The sequence below is a fragment of the Ursus arctos genome, unplaced genomic scaffold (genome assembly GCF_023065955.2).
Source record: "Ursus arctos isolate Adak ecotype North America unplaced genomic scaffold, UrsArc2.0 scaffold_7, whole genome shotgun sequence".
In the NCBI taxonomy this organism is placed as follows: domain Eukaryota; kingdom Metazoa; phylum Chordata; class Mammalia; order Carnivora; family Ursidae; genus Ursus; species Ursus arctos.
Genome location: NW_026623089.1, coordinates 6097286 through 6120927, shown reverse-complemented (window position 1 = coordinate 6120927; position 23642 = coordinate 6097286). Strand labels below are relative to the sequence as shown.

The window sequence follows — 23642 nt, the reverse complement described above, 5'->3', positions numbered from 1 at the left end:
TGAGTTGCGTCCAGAATGTGTTTTAACTGCTTACTAATGTTTTCAAAGAGTGCCTGAAACTTTGTCATCTCTCCTAACAGTGTCTTCGTTGACCGATTGCAAATGGGCAGGGTGGGTTATGGTCGTCCAAAACTTCATTCGTTCTGTGGAATTGCCAAAACTCCATTTGAATGATTCTTGTGTGTGTCTTAATTGCAGATGAATTTTGGCAAAAAGTTAAAAATTGGTTTCCTGCATACCCAAGTGTGTTTTTTTGTTTGTTTTTTGTTTTATCTTAGAGTTGCACACATCACATCCGAAGCAATTCAGTAGAGCAAAATCTGAAACAGTAGAGGCTGTTTTGATTTCTCACTTCATTTTGCTCAAGTTTTCCCTTAGTTTGATTAATTTTTACTGAGTTGTTTTGGATAAGTAAGTCAATGCTGTCTTTTCATTTTGACAGTTTTCCAAGCACCCATGTAGAAAGGGATCAAATCTAGAAGTTAGTCTGATGATTTTCTGAAGTTCTGAAGAACATTGCTTTTTATCGTCTGATGGGTAATCCTTTCACTTAACAATTTAAAGCCTTCGACCACTCCTTTTAGTACTTCAAAATAATATTGTATGCTGTTTCTTGTCTGTTCTTCAGGCCAGGGTAAAGTACATTTTAATTTATGTGTCATCCAAGTAAACATAGCCTTTTTTGTTCTGTGACACGTGATTTCTGAGAGTTCTTAATATATTTAATTCTGCCTGAAAACTTACATGGTATCGGTAATGTGTGTCTTGTTAAAGACGTTTAATATTGATTAAAAAAAAATCCCCACAACCCCAATATGTGTATTCATCAGTTGTGGAACAGACTAGCCAAAATCTTATAACAATTTCATATTTAATTGTGTTTTATAATACCTGTTTGAGAAGCATTTTAACAGATTCTCATTTTGGTTCTCTGTGAATCGAGATCACGATTTTGCAGGTGAAAAACTCGCGCACACAGTGTGTAACAGACCAGGATGAGTGTTCACGCTACTTAAGAAAATCAACACATTCGTTAAAAGGAGGCTGGGCTGACAAATTGTTTTCTCTTTGGAAATTATTTTGTGTTTGATTCTCGTAATCTTATTCTCTTGTCATTTTTATTATCCGTGTCTTCTTGACTATTATGATTCTTTTTGAAGTGGTTCTGCATACCATTTCAACCATGAGAGTTTTTAATTTCATTGTTAACTGCGAGAGTTGTTTCCCGCCCCCCACCCCAACATTTTGAAGGTCCTGCCAATTTATTCTTTCAGTTTCCTCTTTAGTTTCCAGTAGGGTCCTTACTTTCCAGTATATTTGAGTTTTGGAATGATCAATAATTGTAGAAAATAGAAAATTTATCTGAAATTAAGGCAAACACAAGAGCCATTTGAATGCATTTAAAAATTGCCACTGTGTTTGATCGAACCCCATAATTGTGTAATTAAATTATTCTCAGGCTACGCATAATGAATTATTGATGGGCTCTGTGTAGGAGTTTTTCACTGGAACATTTGTTTCTTCAGGCTACTTGGCTGTGTTGGCGGCAATTCTGCATGCTGTTTTATCTGGAACTGTCAGACTTTCTGAGGATGGGACGCCTTGGCTAAGTTAAGGCGTGCCTGGAACGCGGAAATCACGCGGACTCCTGATCAGTTACATTTGCTGTTTGAAGTAAGGCTTTGTGTCTGTGTCCTACAAACCAAGAGTTTTGACATCGTATTTCATGCGACTTACTGCAAAAGGAGAAAAGGAGGGTATGTTTCTAATTGCATATGCTGCCTATTGAGTATAATTCTGACAGGTGAAAACTTCCGTTTTAATTCGTTATCAATGAGATCCCCATCCTCTGCTTCAGATTTTAAATATTTGATGGTTGGGACAATTTTCAACAGACTAGCTTCTGGCTCTCTCCATCTCACTGTCTTTCCCTGAAGGGCATGTTCGTGGGGCAGTAGATCCGCTCACTCTGAACCTGTGTGATGGGGAGTGAGCCCAGGAGGTAGTGGGAGCATCCTGGGAAGCCTCTGTTTCCAGAAGGAGCGCTTAGGAGTACCTCAGTGATACACACAAGTGACTTTGAGCTGCATCAATACCTTACCAAGGCAAATGTGTTTCTAACTCAATGCCCCTTTGATTGTAGGAATACCCGTGGAGGGTGATGGCCCTGCGGGATGACGGGCAGCTTTTCCTGCACAGAGATGTCTCTAGAAAAAGCTGGGTTCTTCTCCTCTTAGCTGCTGATTCCAGGGCACAGCTTACTGTCTATTTCTAAGGTGGTTCTCAGGCTTGGGTGTGTACTGGAATCACCGGGAAGTGCGTACAAACACTGAATGAGGCTGAGCCCCAGCCTCAAAAGTTTCTGATGTAGTCGGTCCTGGTCAGAGCTGAGAATTTGCATTTCTGACAAGTTCCCAGTGATGAGCTGGGAACCACACTTTGAGAACCACTTGGCCAGTGGCCGCCAGAGCTCGCTGTCCCAGGAGGGCTGCTAAGTCCCGCCTCTGCCGGCGCAGGCTCAGGGTTTGCCTCAGGCTCTGGGCTGAGGTGGAATCTCCAAGAGGCCCCTGGACCCAGGGGACTGGTCTGGGCTGAGCTGGTCTAGTGATCTGCAAACTGCTCTCCATGCCTCTTAAGTGGAAAGGAGCTGCCTCGGGGCACCCTCTGCGGTCTGGGAGGCTGTGTGGACGGTCTTCAGATCCCTCATTGCCTGCTCTTTTCCACCAGCTCAGCTCTGTTCTTATGTCCAGGGTATTGGGACCATACAGATGAATGTGTTTGAAGAATGGGTTCCACTGCAGGGGAAGAGATCTATGGTAAGGACCTGGATTCTGGGCTCTGGAAGAGGAGCAGCCTTGTTGAAGTCCTAGATTTCCTCGGAGGTCCACGTCCCAGGGAGCCTGTGGGCCCGGATGCCTCTTGGTTGCTAATTTGTATGTGCTTTTCTATTTCATGGGGAGTCGCACCTCCAGACCCAACGCAGCTTTGTGGTTAAGAACGCGAGTCAGGCAGAGGAGAGTTCAGCCCCTCCTGTCGGGTGACCCCTACCTCTGGGAGGTCTCTGTGTTCGAGTCTCACTTTGGGGTGAGGATTCTGTCGTCCTCCACAGGTGTTGGCGAGCCTGAATGAGGTGGTCCCTCTGTAGCAGTCAGCACAGCATCCGGCACAATGTCCTCGCTCACGTAAATACGAGGATTGCCATGATGGTTTTGCTATGTGGTGAACGCGTAAGATTGTTCTCCTAGAATCAAATGATTCCAAATGAAATCAATATGGATTCGATATCACAGAAGAATTTCAGTAGTTAATGGCCCCCCCCATATCGGGCAAAGTGGATTTTCAGTTAAAAAAAAAATAGGAAAACTAATTAATAGAGCATTTATTTAAAAATAAAAAATAGTTTCAAAGGAACACTTGCCTAAAATTATAACATCAGCAGAAATCACTGGTACTTTTTGTCCATTGCTTTGCTTGACAAAGAATTTCTGTGAAACACTTTTTATACTCCTATTTGATGTATCTTATTTTTTTTAAAGATTTATTTATTTATTTTAGAGACATTGTGTGAATGGGGGGAGGGGCAGAGGGAGAGAATCTTCAACTGGACTCCCTTCTGAGTGCGGAACCCAACCCAGGGCTCGATCTCATCCCCCATGAGATCATGACCTGAGCTGAAACAAGAGTCAGATGCTTAACAGGCTGAGCCACCCGAGCACCCCTAAGTATCTTAGTTTTTAAATTATGTTATAATAAAAACTCAGTTACGTGCTTCATCTCAAGTGACTATTTAGCTCCCCAACAAAACCAGGTTCCTTCCAAGTAAGAAAGAATGTGTGCTCTACAGCAGTGCCAAGGCAGGCAGGTAGGGGCGCGGCAATCACTCAAGGAATGTTCAAGGAATTTAAGATTTTCAAAGTTTTTTATTTCAATGAACTATGATCACTAATCCTGGCTATGGCAGAATGCTGTGTGAGGCCATGTTCTTATTTCTTCACATTTTAAAGTTCAAATCAGGGGGAAAATGGAGATCTTAAGAAACTTGGCTACAAGGTGTTTGGTTTACCTACCAAGGATGCAAATATTTCATGCATGACGCAGAATATCAGCAAATATTTCATGCATGACGCAGAATATCAGCTCTTGAAGCGAAACCAGTACTTCTTTTTGGAATGAAGGGGGGACGACAGCCAGGAGGAGGATTGCAAATATTTGAAAGGGGATTCAAAGTGACATTTTATTGAGGATTTCACTCTAGAAAAGCAAAAAAAGTCAAGGGCTCTCTCAAAGATTGTACAGAAAATAAAATTTATTGGCGCTATCCCTTGCCTGCCTGCTCTACCATTAAGCCCCCATATATAATGCAAGTTATTCAAGCATAGAAAATGGGAAGGCACAGCAGATTTACTGCCATGTATGAGCATGAGTAATCTTTGCTTTTATTGCTTTCCCACTTCAAGGTGAAATTTTTTGCTTTTGACCAAAGGCGTTCGTTGGGTTTGCAGAAAATACAGCACAGGTACATGGGATAGAATATATTTATTATATGTGCTTGTAGGGGTATAAAGTGATTATGGTTCAAAGCTTCAAAGTTATGGTTAGGCACTTTAAATAAACTTAAAGTGAAAATTTAATAATTACAAGAGTTAAATAATCATCTGTAGGTATGTTCATTTAGCAATTCTAATGGCCAAGAAGGGACTTGCTCAATTTCCTTAACATAAAGTAGAGGGAAGATAGTAAACAGTTAAAAAGGAGAAATGGTAACTCATTATGAATTTGTATACCTGGGTGGTCTAGCACTCATCAAAGTCTTTACTATTGCACCCTTGACATGATGCGTGAGAGTGCTGTGACTGTGCACTTGTCCCCCCGTCCTCTGTGCTATCGGGAGATGTTTCTTCTTCTAGTAACCTCATGATACATTCTTGTTTACTTTAGGCAGATGATCTATTTACCCACGTATGTGCTGTTTTTAGCACTCTGTATTCCTTTGTGTAGGTCTGGATTTTCATCGCCTAGGGTTTTTCTTCTACCTAAGAAATTTCCTTTAACATTTTATATAGTTCAGGTTGCTGGTGATGAATTCTTTCAGCTTTTGTGTGTCTAAAATAGCCTTTATTTTGCTTTTATTTTTTTTTTAAAAGCGCTTGCCCACTGGGTAAAGTGTTTAGGTAGACCCTTTTTCCCTGGGTTCTTTAAAGATGTTTCTATATTGTGTTTGCTTACATAATTTCGGAAGCAAAGTCCACTGTTTTCTTTGTCCTTCTGGTTCCCCCAGCCCCCACCTAGGGCTGCTTTCAAGATTTTTCACAGAATTTCAACAATTACGTTAAAATCTACTTGGCATGGTTTTTTTTTAAAGTTTATTCTGCTAGGGGTTCTTAAAGTTCTGAATCTGCAAGTTTATACTTTGTATCAAATTTGCGAAATTTTTGGCTATTATTTCTTCGAACAATTTTCTGCCTTCTTCCCCCCCCTCCTTGAACTGCAGTTGCATGTAAGTCTGCTTCATATTTTCCTGCAGTTCACCGACGCTCTCTTAATTCTCAAGTTTTTTTTTCTCTCTGTGCTTCATTGTCCCATTTAAAAAAAAAATTTTTTTTTAATGTAAGTAATCTCTACACCCAATGTGGGGCTCGAACTCACGACCCCAAGATCAAGATCACATGCTCTTCCAACGGAGCCAGCCAGGTGCCACCATTTTACCATTTTTTAAAACTGCTATGTCTCCTAATTTATTGACATTTTTCTGCCATGTACAAACTGCTATCAATTCTATTCAGTTTATTTTTCATTTCCTATTTTCTGGACCTTTCAAACAGGTCCAGTTAGACATTTTTTATGTCTTCTGTCCTCCTGATGCTGGTGTTTATCTTCTTGAACACCTTGAGCATACTTTTACTAGGTTAACGTGCTTGTCTATGAATTTATCATCTATGGCATTTCTGAGTTCATTCCTATTGATTGATTTTTCCCCCTCACTATAGGTAATATTTTCTGCTTCATATTGGTGATGCTTTCTTTTTCTAAGAAGTTTTTCTTTTTATAATAGTTGAAGATTTACCAAAAAATCACTAAGAGAGTGCATGGTTTCTCTATAACCCACACCCAGTTTCTGCTGCTAACTAAAGTCTACACTTTATATTTCCTCAGTTTTTACCAAATGCCTTTCTTTTTTCTTCCATGATTCTATCCAGAATACCCTGTTATATTTAGTTGTCGGGTCTCCTTATGCCTCTTGGAGGTGGCCGTTTTCCCAGACTTGTCTTGTTTCGATGACCTTGGCAATTTTGAGAAAGACCGGTTCAGGTGTTCTGTAGAATGCCTCTCAGAGGGATTTCTCTGATGTTTTTCTCAAGATTAGGTTGACTTCATGGGTTTTTTGGCAAAAGACCACAGAGGTAAATGATTGATAATTTTAACCACCTGGGTGGGACAGTTTGTCACATTTCTCCATTCAAAGTCCCTTTCCCCCTCCTGGTCCCGCTGAACTCAATGTGTAGCCCACGCTGGAGGAGAGAGAAGCTGTTCTACCCCCTTGAGGGCAGATCAACCACATACACTATCTGAAGTCCTCCTGCATGGGACATGGGAGATTCGTTGCTGCTTTCACATTTGTTCATTCATTCATTCAAATCAGTGTGGACTCATGGATATATACCTTATACTTTGGGGGTATAGTCCAATACTAACTTCATTTTGTTGCTCCAATGTTCCAGCTCGAGTCATTGGGAGTTTTCCAGTTGGTGCCTTTGTCTCTTGGGTACTGTGGGCTTTACTTATTTATTTATTTTTTAAAAGATTTTATTTATTTATTCGACAGAGATAGAGACAGCCAGCGAGAGAGGGAACACAAGCAGGGGGAGTGGGAGAGGAAGAAGCAGGCTCATAGCGGAGGAGCCTGATGTGGGGCTCGATCCCAGAACACCGGGATCACGCCCTAAGCCGAAGGCAGATGCTTAACTGCTGCGCCACCCAGGCGCCCCTATTTTTTTAACTATAACTTTCTGGCACTAGAAGATGCTGCAGACTCATCTTGTATGCTTCCTGCCCCATTTCTAGAATCAGCCTTTTCTCTAAGGGCTGGCTTTCTTCTTAACTGAAGAATGACTTTAGAAACCGAGGTCTGGGGGCTGACTCTGCTTGTCTCTATTTATTGGGCTATCAATGCTTTTAGGACTTCTCAGCTGACAGAGCAAAGAGACACGGGAGTGTGGACACACATGTAAATATATGTGTCTGTAAGGTAAGCTACACGTGAGTTCATACTGATGTCTCCAACTGTCATTTTAACACGTGGGTCATTCTAGCTGCTTCTCCTTGCTTATCTGTGAAGTCCCCCTCCAACGGGGACATACTTGGTTCTCACCTTCTGCTATTCATTTACTTAATTGTTCAGCCCCAGCAGCCACGCACAACAAGTAACAACTGTTAACCTGTACTCCCGTGGGAAACGGTGTTATCAGCTGGAGAGAGTGCTTGTGGGTGGTTTTCCCTTGATTTGAGTCTCCGCATAGTTCAAAGTTACCGAGGGTGGCATTCTTTCCCCTACCAGCATCAATGAGGTGGTTTCATACCTTTGTGCGTTCCGCCTTGGGATTCCCCAACCACCTAAATAATTTTAAAAAGTTGTACACGTTAAGCTTCACTGCTTGTGCTGTGAAGTTCCATGGTTTTTGACAAATGCATAGTATCACGTATCCGCCTTTAGAGATCTGTAAAGAATAGTTTCACTATCCTAAAAATCTTTTGCGTTTCACCTGTTCATCCCTCCTTCCCTACCCTGAAGCCTCTGGCAACGACTGATTTTCTTCTCTCCACAGTTTTGCCTTTGCTACATAGCCTATAATTGGAATGGTATGGATGTCTCCTTTTTGAACTGACTTCTTTCACTTAGCAGTACACACATAAGATCCTTCTCGTGGCTTGCCGGGTCGTTTCTTTCATTGCTGAATAACATTCCGCTGTTGGGATGCACCATAGGGCCTCTGTCCCTTCACCTCCTGAAGGACCTGTTGCTTCCCGTTGGGGACAACGATGAATATAACTGTCGTATAAACATTGTCACACGAGTTTTTGTGTTGACGTAAGTTTTCAAATCAACTGGGTGATTACTTGGGCTCTTGATTGGTGTGTCATAGGATTAAGACCATGTTCAACTTTGTAACAAAACAAAACAAAAGCCAACCGAACAAAAACCCTGCCAAGTTGTCTTCCAAAGCGGCTGGACCAACAGCCGTGAGCGAGAGTTCCTGTAGCTCGGCGTCTCGGCTAGCATTTGGTACCGTCGGGTTTGGGGATATCATCTATTCTTATAGGTGTAGGTGGCATCCTGCTGTTTTAATTTGCAAGTCCCTATTGGTGTGTGATGTTGCGCGTCTTTTCATATGCTTACTTGCCATCTGTGTGTCACTTTGGCGAGGTATCGATTTAGATCTTTTGCCAATTTCTTCATTGTTTTCTTAACGTTGAATTTTGAGAAGCCTGTTTATGTTTTGGATTCAGGTCCTTTATCCTGACAGGTTTTGCAAATATTTGCAAAATGCCTTCATTTTTGTTTATTTTTTTGGAAGTACCTGAGTGGCGTAGTTGGTTGAACGTCCGACGCTTGGATTCGGCTCAGGTCATGAGCTCAGGGTTGTGGGATCGAGCCCCATGTCGGGCTCCTTGCTCAGGGCAGAGTCTGCTTGAGATTCTCTCTTTCCCTCGCCCTCTGACCCTCCCCTTCTCTAAAGTAAATAAATAAATTTTTAAAAAAATGCCTGCCTTTTTTATTGATAAAAGCATTTATTTCATTCTTGTTCCTGAAGGGAATTTTCACTGAATGTGCGGTTCTAGGCTGACAGCTATTTTTTCTCTTCTCTCTGAAGATATTCCTGTGATGTCATTGCGAATTCTTGTCTCCTCCTGACCTTCCTTTGTGAGGGGATGTGTTTTCTCTCTAGTTGCTTTTGGGATCTTGCCATTGTCTTTGATGTTCTCTTGTTTCGTGCTTGTGTCTAGACATGTTTTTCTTTATCCTGCTTGGGACATGTTTTTCCTCCTGAAGTTGTGAATTTGTTTTTTTAATTAGTTATGGTCCATTTTCAGTGGTTAGTCTTTAAATGTTGCCTCTTCTCCACTCTCTTTATTCTTCCTTTCTTGCACTCTGAGGGACTATATGTTGATCTTCTCATTCTATTTTCTTAACCTCTATTTTATATATTCTGTATTTGCTTTATCCTGGGTAAATTCTTCAAACGTAGAATTATCTTTTCATTTCTGCTTACTTTGCCTCTTAATCCACTGCTTAGTTTTTTATTTCAACACTTATATTTGCATTTCTAGGATTTCCATATGCTTTTTTTTTGTCAGATATTTCTGGGCATTCCTAATAGTTTTTTGTTATATGTTCAACTTTGTAAATCTTTTATTTCTTTAAAACTTATGTACATAATTCTTGGATCATCTGAATCTGACCCTTCCAACCTCTTTAGTTCTTGGAGGGTATTTTTAAATGTAGGTTTATTATTCAGGTATGGTGAGGTACACAGATCAGGAGACTGCCATCGGAAAGATAGTTGGTGACTCAGTTTGCAGGAGCAGGGGGCGAGCTGTGCCCTGTGGAGATAAGGACACACAGGGAAGTACCAGGTCACTCAGGAGGCAGTGGGAGCATAGGAGGGCTGTGGGCAAGACTCTTTATTGTGGTTTCTGTGGGAAAGAAAGGCAGAATAAGTAGGCTTAAGATTGGCTACTTTGAATGATTCCCACAGGCTCTGGGCATAGGGGCTGTCCCTAGTTGGTTTGGTATCTGACAGGTGGTTGGGGCAGGTGGATATTGACCTGGAGTTTAAGAGCTTAGAGGAGGTGGGAGGAAGCGTGTGCTCTGGATTGGCTAGTTTTCATATGAAAGGTTCACTGCAAGGCAAATTTACGGTCTCTAGGAATTGGCTAGCCCTGGGAGGGGCAGTCTCCCCAGGGTCACTAAGGCCCCAGATGTCAAAGCGTCAGAATAAAAGAGGCATGCTTAAGACAAGGGTCTTTATCCCTCACTGCGGTAGCTTGCCTTCCTTTGTGTTTCGTAATCTTTATCTGATTTTTTTTTTAAGATTTTATTTATTTATTTGTCAGAGAGCACACGCAGGGGGAGCAGCAGGCAGAGGGAGAAGCAGGCTCCCTGCTGAGCGAGCAGCCTAATGCAGGGCTCGATCCCAGGACGCTGGGATCATGACCTGAGCTGAAGGCAGACGCTCAACTGACTGAGCCACTCAGGTGCCCCTCTTTATTTGATCTTAAACTGTGTGGCTAATAACTTGGGGGAATCTTCTCGTCAACGAGCGTTTGCTTCTGCCCTAGAGGTAGCTGAGGGCTTAATGGAACCATAGCCGCTTCGGGTCCGCACTTAGAGCAGGAAAGCCCGGCTCCGCTGCTGCTTGCCAAGTCCCGTGGGCAGCAGCGTGCTTGCCGTATTTCTCTGGCCTCCTGCTAACTTGAGGCCCCGCTGCCTGCAGATGAGGCCGGCTCTGGTTCTCCCAACGTCTGACCCCTGCTTCTCTGGCCCTGGTTCTCTGCCTCTGCACATCCCTGCCTGCCTGATTTCTGGTCGTTCTAGGATAATGAAGCCCACGTTTCTGTGCCCATTGCTTCCTGATGGATCTGAACCCTGCTCACATTTTACAGTCTTTTTTAAACCGGGGTGGAGAGGTGGGCTGTCTCTTCTACCTTTTGTGAGACCAGAGGTGCCTCAAGGGGTGCATCCCATCCCAGCTCTAATTCCTTGGCATGGAGGGTCCTTCAGAGAGGCAGACAGGTTTTGTTGCCTGTATCTGATCGCTCTGTGACCTGGCCTCCGACCTCCCAGGCCCTCACCACCATCCTATTTCCACCTGGATCACTGCAGGGGCCTCCCGACTGGTCTCTCTACTCCTGCCCTCACCACACTTTGGTCTATTTCCGATAAGGTAGCCAGAGGGACCCTGCTAAAACCTAAATCAGATTGTGTCACTCCTATACTCAGAATGCTCGAATGACTTTCCATCTCCTGCAGTACCAAAGTCAAAGATTCTGCAGTGACCAAGATACCCTGGATGACATTCTCCTGTCCATGCCCTTGCCCTAATAAACTTCCTTCCCCTCATCCTCTCCCAGTCTTGCTCATGATCCTATAATATACGGGCCTCCTTGCAGTTCAGGAAACATGCTGGCCTTGCGCCTGCCTGGAAGTTGTGTTAGCTGTGCCCGCTGCTTGGAGTGCCCTTCCTCCAGCTACCTCCATGACTTTGCTCTCGGCCCTATCAGTTCTTGATCCGTCTCTTGATTTCAGCTCAGGTCATAATCTCAGGGTCCTGAGATCGAGCCCTGCATTGGGCTCCGCACTGAGTGTGGAGCCTGCTTGAGATTCTCTCTCTCCTGCTCTCTTGGCCCCTTGCCCCCATTTGTGCTTTCTTAAAAAAAAAAAAAAAAGTCGTATCCCCAGTGGAGCCTGCCTTGGCTCCCCCAGTCTCACACCGCAACTGACCCCATCCTCTCTAGTCCCATTCCCTGCTTTAAGATCATTTTACATACTATATATTGTTTCTTTTAAAAATCAACTCTACTGAGATAAGGTTTACATATAATAAAGTATACCCATTTTAAGTATATAGTAAGTGGAGTTCCGACAAATGTATTCACCTGTGTAACCACCACTTCAGTCCAAATAGAGAGCATTTCTATCACCAGAAAATCCCCCTAGGTCCCTGTGCTGCCTTGCAGGCATGTTTCTAGGCAATCACTGCTCTGATTCGTGTCACTAGGGATCTTTGCCTCTTCTAGAACTCCATGTAAGTGGAGTCACGCACTATGAGCACTTCTCTCTGGCTTCTGTGACTCAACATAATGGTTTTGAGTTTTATCTGCTACTACATGTATCAATAGTACAGTAACTATTCATTGGTTATTGTGAATTAACTCTGCGTCCCTTTGTATTGCTGAGTGCTATTTCAGTGTAAGGATATACCACAGTGTCTCAGTTTTACCCACTAATGGGCATCCACTATGTTTTCAGGTTTTGTTGGTTATGAATAAAGCTACTCAGCGTTCTTGTACAAGTCTGAAGATATGTTTCATTCACTCTGGATAGATACGTCAGGGTGGAGTTGCTGTTTAATTGCATGGTTTCTCTATTTAACTCAATTAGAAACTGCCCGTTATCCAAAGTGATTGTGCAGTTTTAGATTTCCACCAATAATGTACGAGCTGCAGATCTGCATCCTTGCCAAGGCTTAGGCTCCTCAGGCTTTTTTACTTTAGTCTTTCTAGGCATTTTGTTGTTTTACCAAATAGCCAAAGCAATCTTGAAAAACAAAATAGGAGGTAACACAGTTCCAGACTTTGTTATATTACAAAGCGGTAGTCATCGAAACAGTATGGCACTGGCATAAAAATAGACACATCTATAGAACAGAATAGAAAACCCAGAAATAAACCCACAGTTATATGACCAATTAATCTTCGACAAAGGAGGAAAGACTATCCAATGGGGAAAAAGTCTCTTCAACAAATGGTGTTGGGAAACCATGCAAAAAAGTAAATTTTTTTAAAAAAAGTTTTTATTATGTTAGTCACCATACAGTACATCCTTAGTTTTTGATGTAGTGTTCCATGATTCATTGTTTGCATATAACACCCAGTGTTCCATGCAATACGTGCCCTCCTTAATACCCATCACCGGCCTAACCCAATCCCCATCCCCCTCCCCTTTGAAACCCTCAGTTTCCCAGATTCCATAGTCTCTCGTGGTTCATTCCCCCTTCTGTTTACCCCTCCCTTCATTCTTCCCTTCCTTCTCCTACTGATCTCCCTGCTCTTTCTTATGTTCCATAAATGAGTGAAACCTTATGATAATTGTCTTTCTCTGCTTGACTTATTTCACTTAGCATAATCTCCTCCAGTCCCGTCCATGTTGCTGCAAATGTTGGGTAATCATTCTTTCTGATGGCTGAGTAATATTCCATTGTATATATGGACCACATCTTCTTTATCCATTCATCTGTTGAAGGGCATCTCGGCTCCTTCCACAGTTTAGCTATTGTGGACAATGCTGCTATGAACATTGGAGTGCATATGGCCCTTCTCTTCACTACGTCCGTGTCTTTGGAGTAAATACCCAGTAGTGCAATGGCTGCGTCATAGCGTAGCTCTATCTTTAACTTTTTGAGGGACCTCCACACCGTTTTCCAAAGTGGCTGTACCAACTTGCATTCCCACCAACAGTGTAAGAGGGTTCCCTTTCTCCACATCCTTTCCAACATTTGTTATTTCTTGCCTTGTCAATTTTTGCCATCCTAACTGGCGTAAGGTGGTATCTCAATGTGGTTTTAATTTGAATTTCTCTGATGGCTAATGATTTTGAACATTTTTTCATGTGTCTGTTAGCCATTTGTATGTCTTCATTGGAAAAGTGTTCATCTGCCCATTTTTTGATTTGATTGTTTCTCGTGTATTGAGTTTGAGAAGTTCTTTGTAGATCTTGGATACCAGCCTTTTATCTGTAGTTTCATTTGCAAATATCTTCTCCCATTCTGTGGGCTGCCTCTTTGTTTTGATGATCGTTTCCTTTGCTGAGCAGAAACTTTTCATCTTGATGAAGTCCCACAAGTTCATTTTTTCTTTTGTTTCTCTTGCTTTTGGAGAAGTGTCATGAAAGAAGTTGCTGTGGCTGATGTCGTAGAGGTTACAGTCTATGTTCCTCTCTATGATTTTGATGGATTCCTGTCTCACACTGAGGTCTTTCATCCATTTGGAGTTTATTTTTGTGTATGGTGTGAGAGAGTGGTCAAGTTTCAATCTTTTGCATATAGCTGTCCAATTTTCCCAGCACCATTTTTTGAAGAGACTGTCTTTTTTCCACTGGATGCTTTTTCCTTCTTTGTCAAAGATTAGTTGACCATAGAGCTGAGGGTCCATTTCTGGAGTGTCTATTCTGTTCCATTGGTCTATGTGTCTGTTTTTGTGCCAGTACCGTGCTTCTTGGTGATCAGAGATTTGTAGTATAGCTTGAAATCAAGCAACGTGATGCCCCCAGCTTTGTTTTTCTTTTTTGATATTTCCTTGGCGATTCGGGGTCTTTTCTGGTTCCACACAAATTTTAGTATTGTTTGTTCCAGCTCTTTGAAAAATGTCATTGGTGTTTTGATCGGGATGGCATTGAAAGTGTAGATTGCTCTGGGTAGCATAGACATTTTAACTATGTTTATTCTTCCGATCCATGAGCATGGAATGTTTTTCCATCTTTTTGTGTTGTCTTCAATGTCTTTGATCAGTGTTCTGTAGTTTCTAGAGTATAGATGCTTTACCTCTCTGGTTAATTCCTAGATTTCTTATGATTTTTGATGCTATTGTAAATGGAATGGATTCCCTAATTTCTCTTTCTTCAGTCTCATTGTTTGTGTATAGAAATGCAACTGATTTCTGAGCATTGGTTTTGTATCCTGCCACATTGCTGAATTGTTCTATGAGTTCTAGTACTTTGGGGGTGGAATCTTGTGGGTTTTCCATATAAAGTATCATGTCATCTGCGAAGAGAGAGAGTTTGACTTCTTCTTTGCCAATTTGAATACCTTTTATTCTTTTTTGTTGTCTTATTGCTGTTGCTAGGACTTCTAGTACTATGCTGAACAATAATGGCGAGAGTGGGCATCCTTGTTGTGTTCCTGATCTTAAGGGAAAGGCTTCCAGCTTTTCCCCATTGAGAATGATATTCGCTGTAGGCTTTTCATAGATGGTTTTTATGAGATTGAGGAATATACCCTCTATCCCTACACTCTGATGTTTTTTTTTTTTTAAGATTTTATTTATTTATTGGACAGAGATAGAGACAGCCAGCGAGAGAGGGAACACAAGCAGGGGGAGTGGGAGAGGAAGAAGCAGGCTCATAGCGGAAGAGCCTGATGTGGGGCTCGATCCCAGAACGCCGGGATCACACCCTGAGCCGAAGGCAGAAGCTTAACCGCTGTGCCACCCAGGCGCCCCTCTCTGATGGGTTTTAATCAGGAAAGGATGCTGTATTTTGTCAAATGCTTTTTCTGCACCAGTTGAAAGGATCACATGGTTCTTTTCTCTTATTAATGTGATCTATCACACTGATCGATTTGCAAACGTCGAACCACCCTTGCGTCCCAAGAATGAATCCCACTTGGTCGTGATGGATAATCCTTTTAATGTACTGTTGGATCCTATTAGCTAGGATCTTGTTGAGAATTTTGGCGTCCATATTCATCAGGGATATTAGTCTGTAATTCTCCTTGATGGGGTCTTTGCCTGGTTTTGGAATCAAGGTAATGCTGGCCTTGTAGAATGAGTTTGGTAGTTTTCCTTCTGTTTCTATTTTTTGAAACAGCTTCAGGAGAATAGGTATTATTTCTTCTTTGAATGTTTGGTAGTAAATGTTTTTTTGATATATTCTGGACGCACGTCTTTTGTTAGATGTATGTATCACTAACATTTTCTCCTGTTCTCTGTATATCTTTTTATTTTCTTCGTGGTGAGTTTCAAAGAGCAGAAGTTTTTAATTTTATTGTAACTCAGTTTATCAGTTTTTTTTTCTTTTGTGGTTAATGCTTTTCATGTCCTGTATAAGAAATCTTTGCATTATATGTGGTTGTAAAATTTTGTCCTGATGCGCCCTGTGTTTTGTTTATTCATTTTGTTTATCTTTCCCTCACCTGCTAAACATAAACTCCATGAGGTAGAGATTTGTGTTGAATTTATTGCGAAATCCCCAGTATTGGATCAGTGCATAGTTCATAGTAGGCTCTCAGTTAAATATTTGCTGAATAAATGTTTTTATAATTCTCATAGATGTATATATCTATAAATGACACATTAGATCATTTTGCATACTTGATAAGGTAATTGACTATGAGCTGAAGTAAGCACAGTAGCCTCTAAGTAGCAGATACCCTTACTTTTCTAAAAGAGCAACAAAAATATATAGTATTCTGGGGCGCCTGGGTTGCGCAGTCGTTAAGTGTCTGCCTTCGGCTCAGGGCGTGATCCCAGTGTTCTGGGATCGAGCCCCACATCAGGCTCCTCCGCTGGGAGGCTGCTTCTTCCTCTCCCACTCCCTATGCTTGTGTTCTCTCTCTCGCTGGCTGTCTCTCTCTCTCTGTCAAATAAATAAATATAATCTTTAAAAAAATATATAGTATTCTGTAAACAAATAAACCCCAATTTATCCATTTTCTTGTTAAGGGTATTTCCAGTTTTTCATTGCATCATTAATAACATGACCATGGTCTTACCAGGTCTTCTTGTCCATGTGTGTGAATATATGTCTCACTTTAAACCTGATTTTTGGGGTGGGGGGTTATAATAGCCTTATTTGTCTGGATACAAGAAAACTAGTCTCTTGCATACTCTTGGTACATTGATATATGTACCGTTTAAAGGGTAATTTGGCAACGTGTATCAAAATGAAGCCTATACATATTCAAAGACTCGACAATTTTACCTCTACGAAAGTCTTTTAAGAATATTTGCATCACTATGTAAAGTTAAATGCACCCCAATTTTTACTGAAGTGTTGTCTGTACAAGATTATCATATACAGAGAGTAGTTTGTTTTCAAAAACGGAGTTAAAGCCACATATGTTAACATGCAAGAATATCAGTAGCCTGTTAATTTAAAATGGCAAGCTGCAAAACAGTACCTTGACTATGATGCCATTTTTGGAAAATCCTCTATATCCATGCTCAAGAAGTCTTTGAATCTTTGTTGAATTGCTAGTGGTCATCATTTTGGGGGGGCGGGGAGATGTGTTTAATCCAGACAATTCTTTTTAAAAATTTCCAATATCTGAATGACTTCCTTTCTTTTTGAAGACAGTATGGCATACTTTTTTTAAAAAAGACAATACAGCATACTTTTTAGAACTCATCTGATTGGACAATAATGACTTTGCCTTTTAATTGAGGTTATGCCTGAATGCTTATGTGTGCCAATTTTCATTTGTAGGATTAATTTTATAGTCTCCGTTTAGAAAGCAATATACATTTCCATACGACAGTAAGATCATGGGAGTAAAAACAAAAGCTTGTGGTTTAAGGATAATTTTAAGTCAACATTTCCTATGCATTTTCCAGAAATTTAAGGGACGAGTTGGGGAGGATGTAAGTGTGTGAAGAGGGAAAGACGTGGAGGAAGGGAGCTGGCGAGGGTGGGAGGGAGGGGAAGCAAGCTGGCTCAGAGGATGCAAGAAATGTATTTGCCTTCAAGCCAAGATCAAAGCTGTACATTTGTAACAGGTGCAGAGAGGGGGAAGGAAGTCTATTTCAAACCGTTTCATACACACTGGAGGAGAGGGACTTTTTGGAAGGACAACTGTAGCATAGTAGCTGCCTCTGCACTTTGTTTGTGGAACGGGTTTAGTTACTATGTACAGCAAAGGGTCCGATCGTGAATCTTGGCCGCCAAGACCTGATGGGAGCCAAGAAACAGATGAATATGAAAACAATCCCATAATAGAGCAGGGGATTTCTTATTCACGACATTATTCTGATACATGCGAAGAACAATGGCCATTATTTATAATTAATGCCCTCATTTATGATCCTGTTTTTTTCCATACTGGCTACCAAAGTACAATGTATTTTCCTGTGTATACCCTGGTAACTTATTTAGAATGAGTGAGTTTAGAGAGATTTATGGTTAAAAAAAATTAAGTTCAGTCATCCCGTCTGTTCATTCTTTTTTTTTTTTTTTTTTTTTTGCAAACCAATTGCAGAAAGCAATGTTGGAGAAGCAGGGGTGTGGTTATGTTATAAAGGAGTCTCATTTGGAAGAGCCCCAGTATGTGGGAAATATGTATTGATGTATAACAGAAAATCACGATGTTTTCATTGATCACCACTCTTTAAGATTCCTATTTATCAATACGGGCATCCCCTGCTTTTCAAACGTCCATGTTAGGGTACTTCACTTTTACAAAGACCTACATTGGTACCGGTTTTTGCTAACTGAAAGAGATCTGAAGAGGATTTTCACTTTAAGACAAAGGCAAAATAAGACAAAGTCAGAGAAGGAGACAAACCATCAGAGACTCTTAACTCTAGGAAACAAACTGAGGGCTGCTGGAGGGGAGGCGGGGATGGGGTAACTGGGGGATGGGCATTCAGGAGGGCACTTGCCGTAATGAGCACGGGGTGTTTTCTGCAGCTGATGAATCGCTCAACTACGTCTCTGAAACTAACAACACACGCTATTAATTGAATTTAAATTTTTAAAAAAGATAAAGAGCGAAAACAGCGTTCAGCCTTGGTTTTTTCGGTGAAATCATGCTAGAGGCGGAGCATACAGAGCAATGGGAGTGGCACTGCCAAGGTCCTTGGTTTGAGGGGGCCGGGGGGGACTCCACTCAGCATCTCTGCCTCCAGCTGCCAGAGCTTTGACCTGTGTCTCTGAGCATCTGTGTTTCAAATCCGTTTATTTTGTGCACCTGTTAACAAGATGTGTCCCAAGGTACCAGAAAAGCCTATGAGAGGTGATCTTTTGGGTCTGAGAACACTAACAATTTTTTCCATATAAATTAATGATAATTGCTAATTTGTTTTATGCCATTTTGGCTTATAAAAAGTTTCACAGGAACATTCTATTTTTGGATAGCAAGAGTCCATGATGAGGGTTGAATTTTTCTCTAGAGGTCTTCATATTAGACTACTCAGTTGCTATTAAAATGATCCAGTTCATTTTTTGGTTTGGATTTTGCATGGGGTCAGGGTTGCACCTCATGTTACCATCAACTTAAGTGGGGGTGATCATCCGTTTTTCTTGCTATAAGGTCTTCATTGCCCTTTCTGGGCTGCCCCCTTGACACGTGAGATCGAAGACCTCTTAGCACCTTGGTCTGTATCTCGTACAGCAACGATCATAATTGTGATTTGGGGGGGGGGGCTGTCTCTGTGTAATGTTTCTATCCGCTGTAAGACTGTGGACTCAGAGCTAGAAGTGTCTCCCTTGTCCTATCTTACTCCCAATCCTTAGCAGAGTGCCTACCACACAGTAACATTCAAAAAAAGATACTGAAAAGTAAAGATCAGAGAACAGGTAGAAGAACAGAGCGGCTGGATAGAGAACAGAGCAGGAAAAGAGCAGTTCTGAGAGAAATTTAAGACGATGATCCCTGATATAATCACTTTACACTGCAAAATGTCTTAAAAAGCTGTAGGATTGCAAAGATTTTTGTTGGTATGCATCATTTCCCTATATTCCTATGAATAAGAGGGGTTCAAACAATATAGTTATTTATGTTACAAACTGGATTGAGTTAGTTTTTATAGGGCTCCCTGGAAGACAACTGACAAACGTCTGCATCAGGAGACAAAGTATCGCATCCTCTGGGATGACAGGCGTGAACTGGAAGATGGGCAGCGTAATGATTTGAACTGCGACACAAGCACTGGAAACCTCTCTGCTTATCTGGACCAGTACATCTGGACCATGTACTGGTCCAGAACATGCAGCCTGAGCATTGATAAGCATTGACAAGCATTGACAGCTGCAGAATAAAACAGGGTAAATAGATACTGTGTTAAGACACTACTTATCTTGGGGCGCCTGGGTGGCACAGCGGTTAAGCATCTGCCTTCGGCTCAAGGCGTGATCCCGGCGTTATGGGATCGAGCCCCACATCAGGCTCCTCTGCTATGAGCCTGCTTCTTCCTCTCCCACTCCCCCTGCTTGTGTTCCCTCTCTCGCTGGCTGTCTCTATCCTGTTGAATAAATAAAATCTTAAAAAAAAAAAAAAGACACTACTTATCTTTCATGGTTGAATTAATTGCAACCTATTTTAAGGAGTTAAAAGACAGTCCCCTGAATATTTGAATAATATCAGCTCAAATCAAGCATTTATGAACTGGTGTTGGAGATGAGGAGCTTGGTCTCTAGTTGGATTGAATGTATCATTGGAATGTAGAAAATATTGAAGACCCATGACTCCTGTGGGTGTCTGAATCTGAAATGGAACCACCTTCGTGTAACACTGTAAGGTGACTGGAGTACGGGTTATCTGGATACCCATTTCCCGGGGCAGTGAGTAAGACCAGAATAAGGACAGAAGTACATCTGTGTGTGCAGTACCTTGTTCTGTTCTTTTGTTAAGTAGTTTAGGCATAAAAAGTTATCACATGCTGCCACCCAGCTTAGGAAACCAAGCATTGCCAATGAAATTATTCCGCCATTCCATTCCTTTCCTTTCCTTTCCTTTTCCTTTCCTCTTTCTTTCTTTTTTTTCTTTCTTTCTATTATGTAATGTTAGTCACCATACAATACATCATTCTCTTGATACAGTTTTGCTTTCTCAAACTTTATGGAAATTGTGTCCTTATGTACACATCCTTTTACAACTTTTGTAATTCAACTACCCCCCAGAGTTATCCACGTAGATGAATTTAGACCCAATTAATTGCAACTTTAATCTTAGCTGCCATACAGTATTCCAGTATCTGATTATTCATAATTTGTCCAGTCTCCTCATGCTGGCAATTTAGGTTGTTTCCAGTGTTTTCCACATGCGGTGTTGCCGTGAACATTCCTGCCACGTCAGGGACTGTAGCTGGGAGCGGAACGGCTGGATGGTGGGGAATGCACTTTACTTCACTTTGACACCTTGCTCACCAAAGAGAGTTCCCAGTTTGTGCTTCCACTGGCAGTCTGGGAACGTTCCAACCGTTTCTCTTCTCTGCGATCAGCAGATTTCCATGTTCATAAATCTGATTATTGTGAAATCTCCTCTGGATGCCTTTTCTGATGACCGGTGAGGGGGAGCGTACTTGACTGGGGATCCGCTTCTGCTGAATTGCTTGCTCGTATTCTTCGGTGCAGTTTTCTTCACGTATGTAAGCTAAGCAGGTGCGTGTGAACGTCTTTCTATTGCTACTATTAAAATATCCGACCATTTTCACTCTAAGTATATTTTAAATTTCAGTGACCTGCTCTGTGCCAAAAGCATATACATAGCAAGGTGACTTTTCATATTTGGTTTGGAAAGATTGTCATTTTTACCCGGATTCGTTACTCCTTTCCATTGAGAAGCTCTGAGGAGCCACACCAGGCTGCTGGTGGGGAAGCGCGGGCTCTGGAGTTAGAGACCTGGGCTGCAATTCCTGCTCCCCACTTTCTGGTTTTGTAGCCTTGACCAAGCTGCGCTGCCTGTCTGAGCCTGTCTCTTCCTCTCTGTCCCTTGTCTGTACAAGAGCATCGGCTCATCGGGAGGTTTAGACACACTGTCGTTTGTCCAGTGCAGGGCCGTGCTCCAGGCAAGAAATAGTGTGGAAACACGTCTTCTATCTTGTCTATTACCGGTTACCCGTATGGAATTCCAAGTAGGGGTTCCACGGAGCGAGAAGGGCAAAGTAAGTGAACATTTTCAAAAGCATTACCTCTCTCTTCTGTGGAAGCTCCTTATACATTTCAAATCACTTTTCAATATTTTGTTATTTTTTCTTTGTGGGAAATCTGGGTGGGAGGGAGGGAGGGAGAGAGAGAGGCAAGCGGTCCTCCTTAATTATCTTCTTTTTCCTGAGGAGGGAGACCTGTGGTGGAACCAGGACAAGAGACTACGGTTCCTAATTCTAACTCTGGGAGGTTTTGTCTTTTGTTTTTTGTTAGCTGAGTTTTGCTTTGTGTGTGGTTTCTGTTTTCCTCTTAAAGCTTTCTAGCAAAGTAGAGAGAAGCAGCTTGAAGCCGTTTGCATTTTATATTATTTTCTCCTAGAAGATGAGCGTGATTGGCAATAAAAATAAAAGGAAATTTTCTAAAAGAAAAATAAACTTTTTATAAAATTTTTAAAAAGATTTATTTATTTCTGCAAAAAAGAGAGTTGGGGGGGGAGAGGGAGTCACAGGCAGACTCCCTACTGAGCATGGAGCCCAACACGTGGCAAGACCCCCAACCCTGAGATCACGACCCGAGCCGAAACCAAGAGTCAGACGCTTAACTGACTGTGCCACCCAGCGCCCCAAAGAAAATGAAAATGTTTTTAATAGAAGGTGTCCCCTCTGCCCACTGGCTCTGCTAGACTTATCCCTTTGACCCTTCACACCTCAATAGAGAGCATCTCACCACGCCTCCTAGCCCACCTCTCCCCACCCGAGATACACCTTCTGCCTCTCCTTTCCCCAGGGGGGCATGCCTCTGGTTTGTTTTTGTTTGGTGTCAGGTCTCAGTGCCCTCCCCCTCTCCGTCTTGGTTATGCTTGTGCCATGGGGACATGGGAGGCGTCCCACAGACATGCCGAATGAAAGCATGTAAAATAAACTTACTCCTTGGAAGTAGGTGTGATGCGGAACTGCTTGGCACTAAAATGGTCAATAAATTGAGCCAGAGTGTAAATGAGACGTCTCAGGCTATGCAGCAGCCACACTGCCTTATTGGTTTATTTTCATCAGACCTGTTTCTTCATGTACATGTAAGCTCAGGGAGAGAGAATCTGGGCTGATAGTTGATCTTACCTGAATTTTGTTTCCATTAAGAATACGTGAAAATGTGCAATAACATTTTGGGTTTTTTTTTCCCCATATCCAATGCTGTAATGACAGCACTTACCCCGAATCAGCCATAAATTCTGCTCTCATTGTCTTTCATTTTTTTTTTCTGTATACACATCTGTATATTTTATACCATTATAATCAGTGTCTGTGCAAATTTGTGTTCTTCCCTTAGCATATCAAACGTACTGACATTAGTATATATTCTCCCATGTGGCTTTTTGGTGGCTAAGTATTCTTGCATATAAAAGATGTACCACAGTGTCTACGACAAATTCCATATTCTTGAACGTTTAGACTGCTTGCAGTTTTTATTGCTGTCAGTGACGCTAAGGTGATTCTCTTGGTTCTTCTGTTATCATTTATGGGTGTGCGTAGTTAAATGTAGGGAGGTAGCAGGTGGTCTACAGAGAGGTGGAGGGCATGGCTGTGGTGTCGTGTTGCCTGCGTGTAAAGCCTTGCTCTGCTGCTTCCTGGGTGCCCTCCCTGGCAAGTTATGTGACCTCCATCTACAGTCCATGTGTAAAATGGAGGAAATGCTAGGATTTCCTCGGGTTGTTATAAAGATTAAATGATACATAATATCTGATATAGGAGTGCAATATAGGAGATGTGATATACAAATTGCTTATAGCACAGTCTGGTATGAAGTGAAGGCTCATTAAAATTTAGCTATGAAGTATTCCGGTTTGGGGGAGCGAGGGGGTAGGTGGAAGCATAGATGACATAAGATGGGCCATGATCATGCTGATAATTGATGAAGCTGGGTGCCGGGTTCGAGGACACTATGCTATTCTTTCTACTTTTTTATGCTTGAATTTATTTATTATTATTTTACACTATGAAGTAAAAGTATATACACACACTATGGAAACCCTTTAGGTTTTATATTTATTTTTTGATTTTGAATTCTTTTCCTTGGACACATTTCTAGGAGAGGAGTCACCAGGTGAGATGTAGAATCCTTGTTGAATGTGGCCAAACAGCTTTAGTAAAGAGTAACAGTTACAGGACTTCCCACAATCTGCAAGTAAACCAGCTTTGTCACAGTCTTAGACATGAAATGGTAATACCCTCTGCTATTTTTCATCAAATTTTATAAATCAAATGGCACCTCGGTTATTTTAACGTCCCCC

General features: G+C 41.8%; 1 protein-coding gene across 2 annotated transcripts in view; it reads left to right on the top strand.

Annotated features, from left to right (window-relative positions):
- Positions 1 to 23642, top strand: part of FANK1 (fibronectin type III and ankyrin repeat domains 1) — a 101488-nt gene that overhangs the window by 45919 nt on the left and 31927 nt on the right. The window contains exon 1 of one of the 2 annotated variants that reach the window (XM_048218786.2): positions 1390 to 1757. The exons of the other annotated variant lie outside the window; for it this stretch is intronic. Within the exon in view, the coding sequence (XP_048074743.1) occupies positions 1727 to 1757 (31 nt within the window). The 5' untranslated portion in view covers positions 1390 to 1726. Of the gene's footprint in view, positions 1 to 1389; positions 1758 to 23642 lie in introns of those variants that run through there. 2 annotated transcript variants of the gene reach the window in all.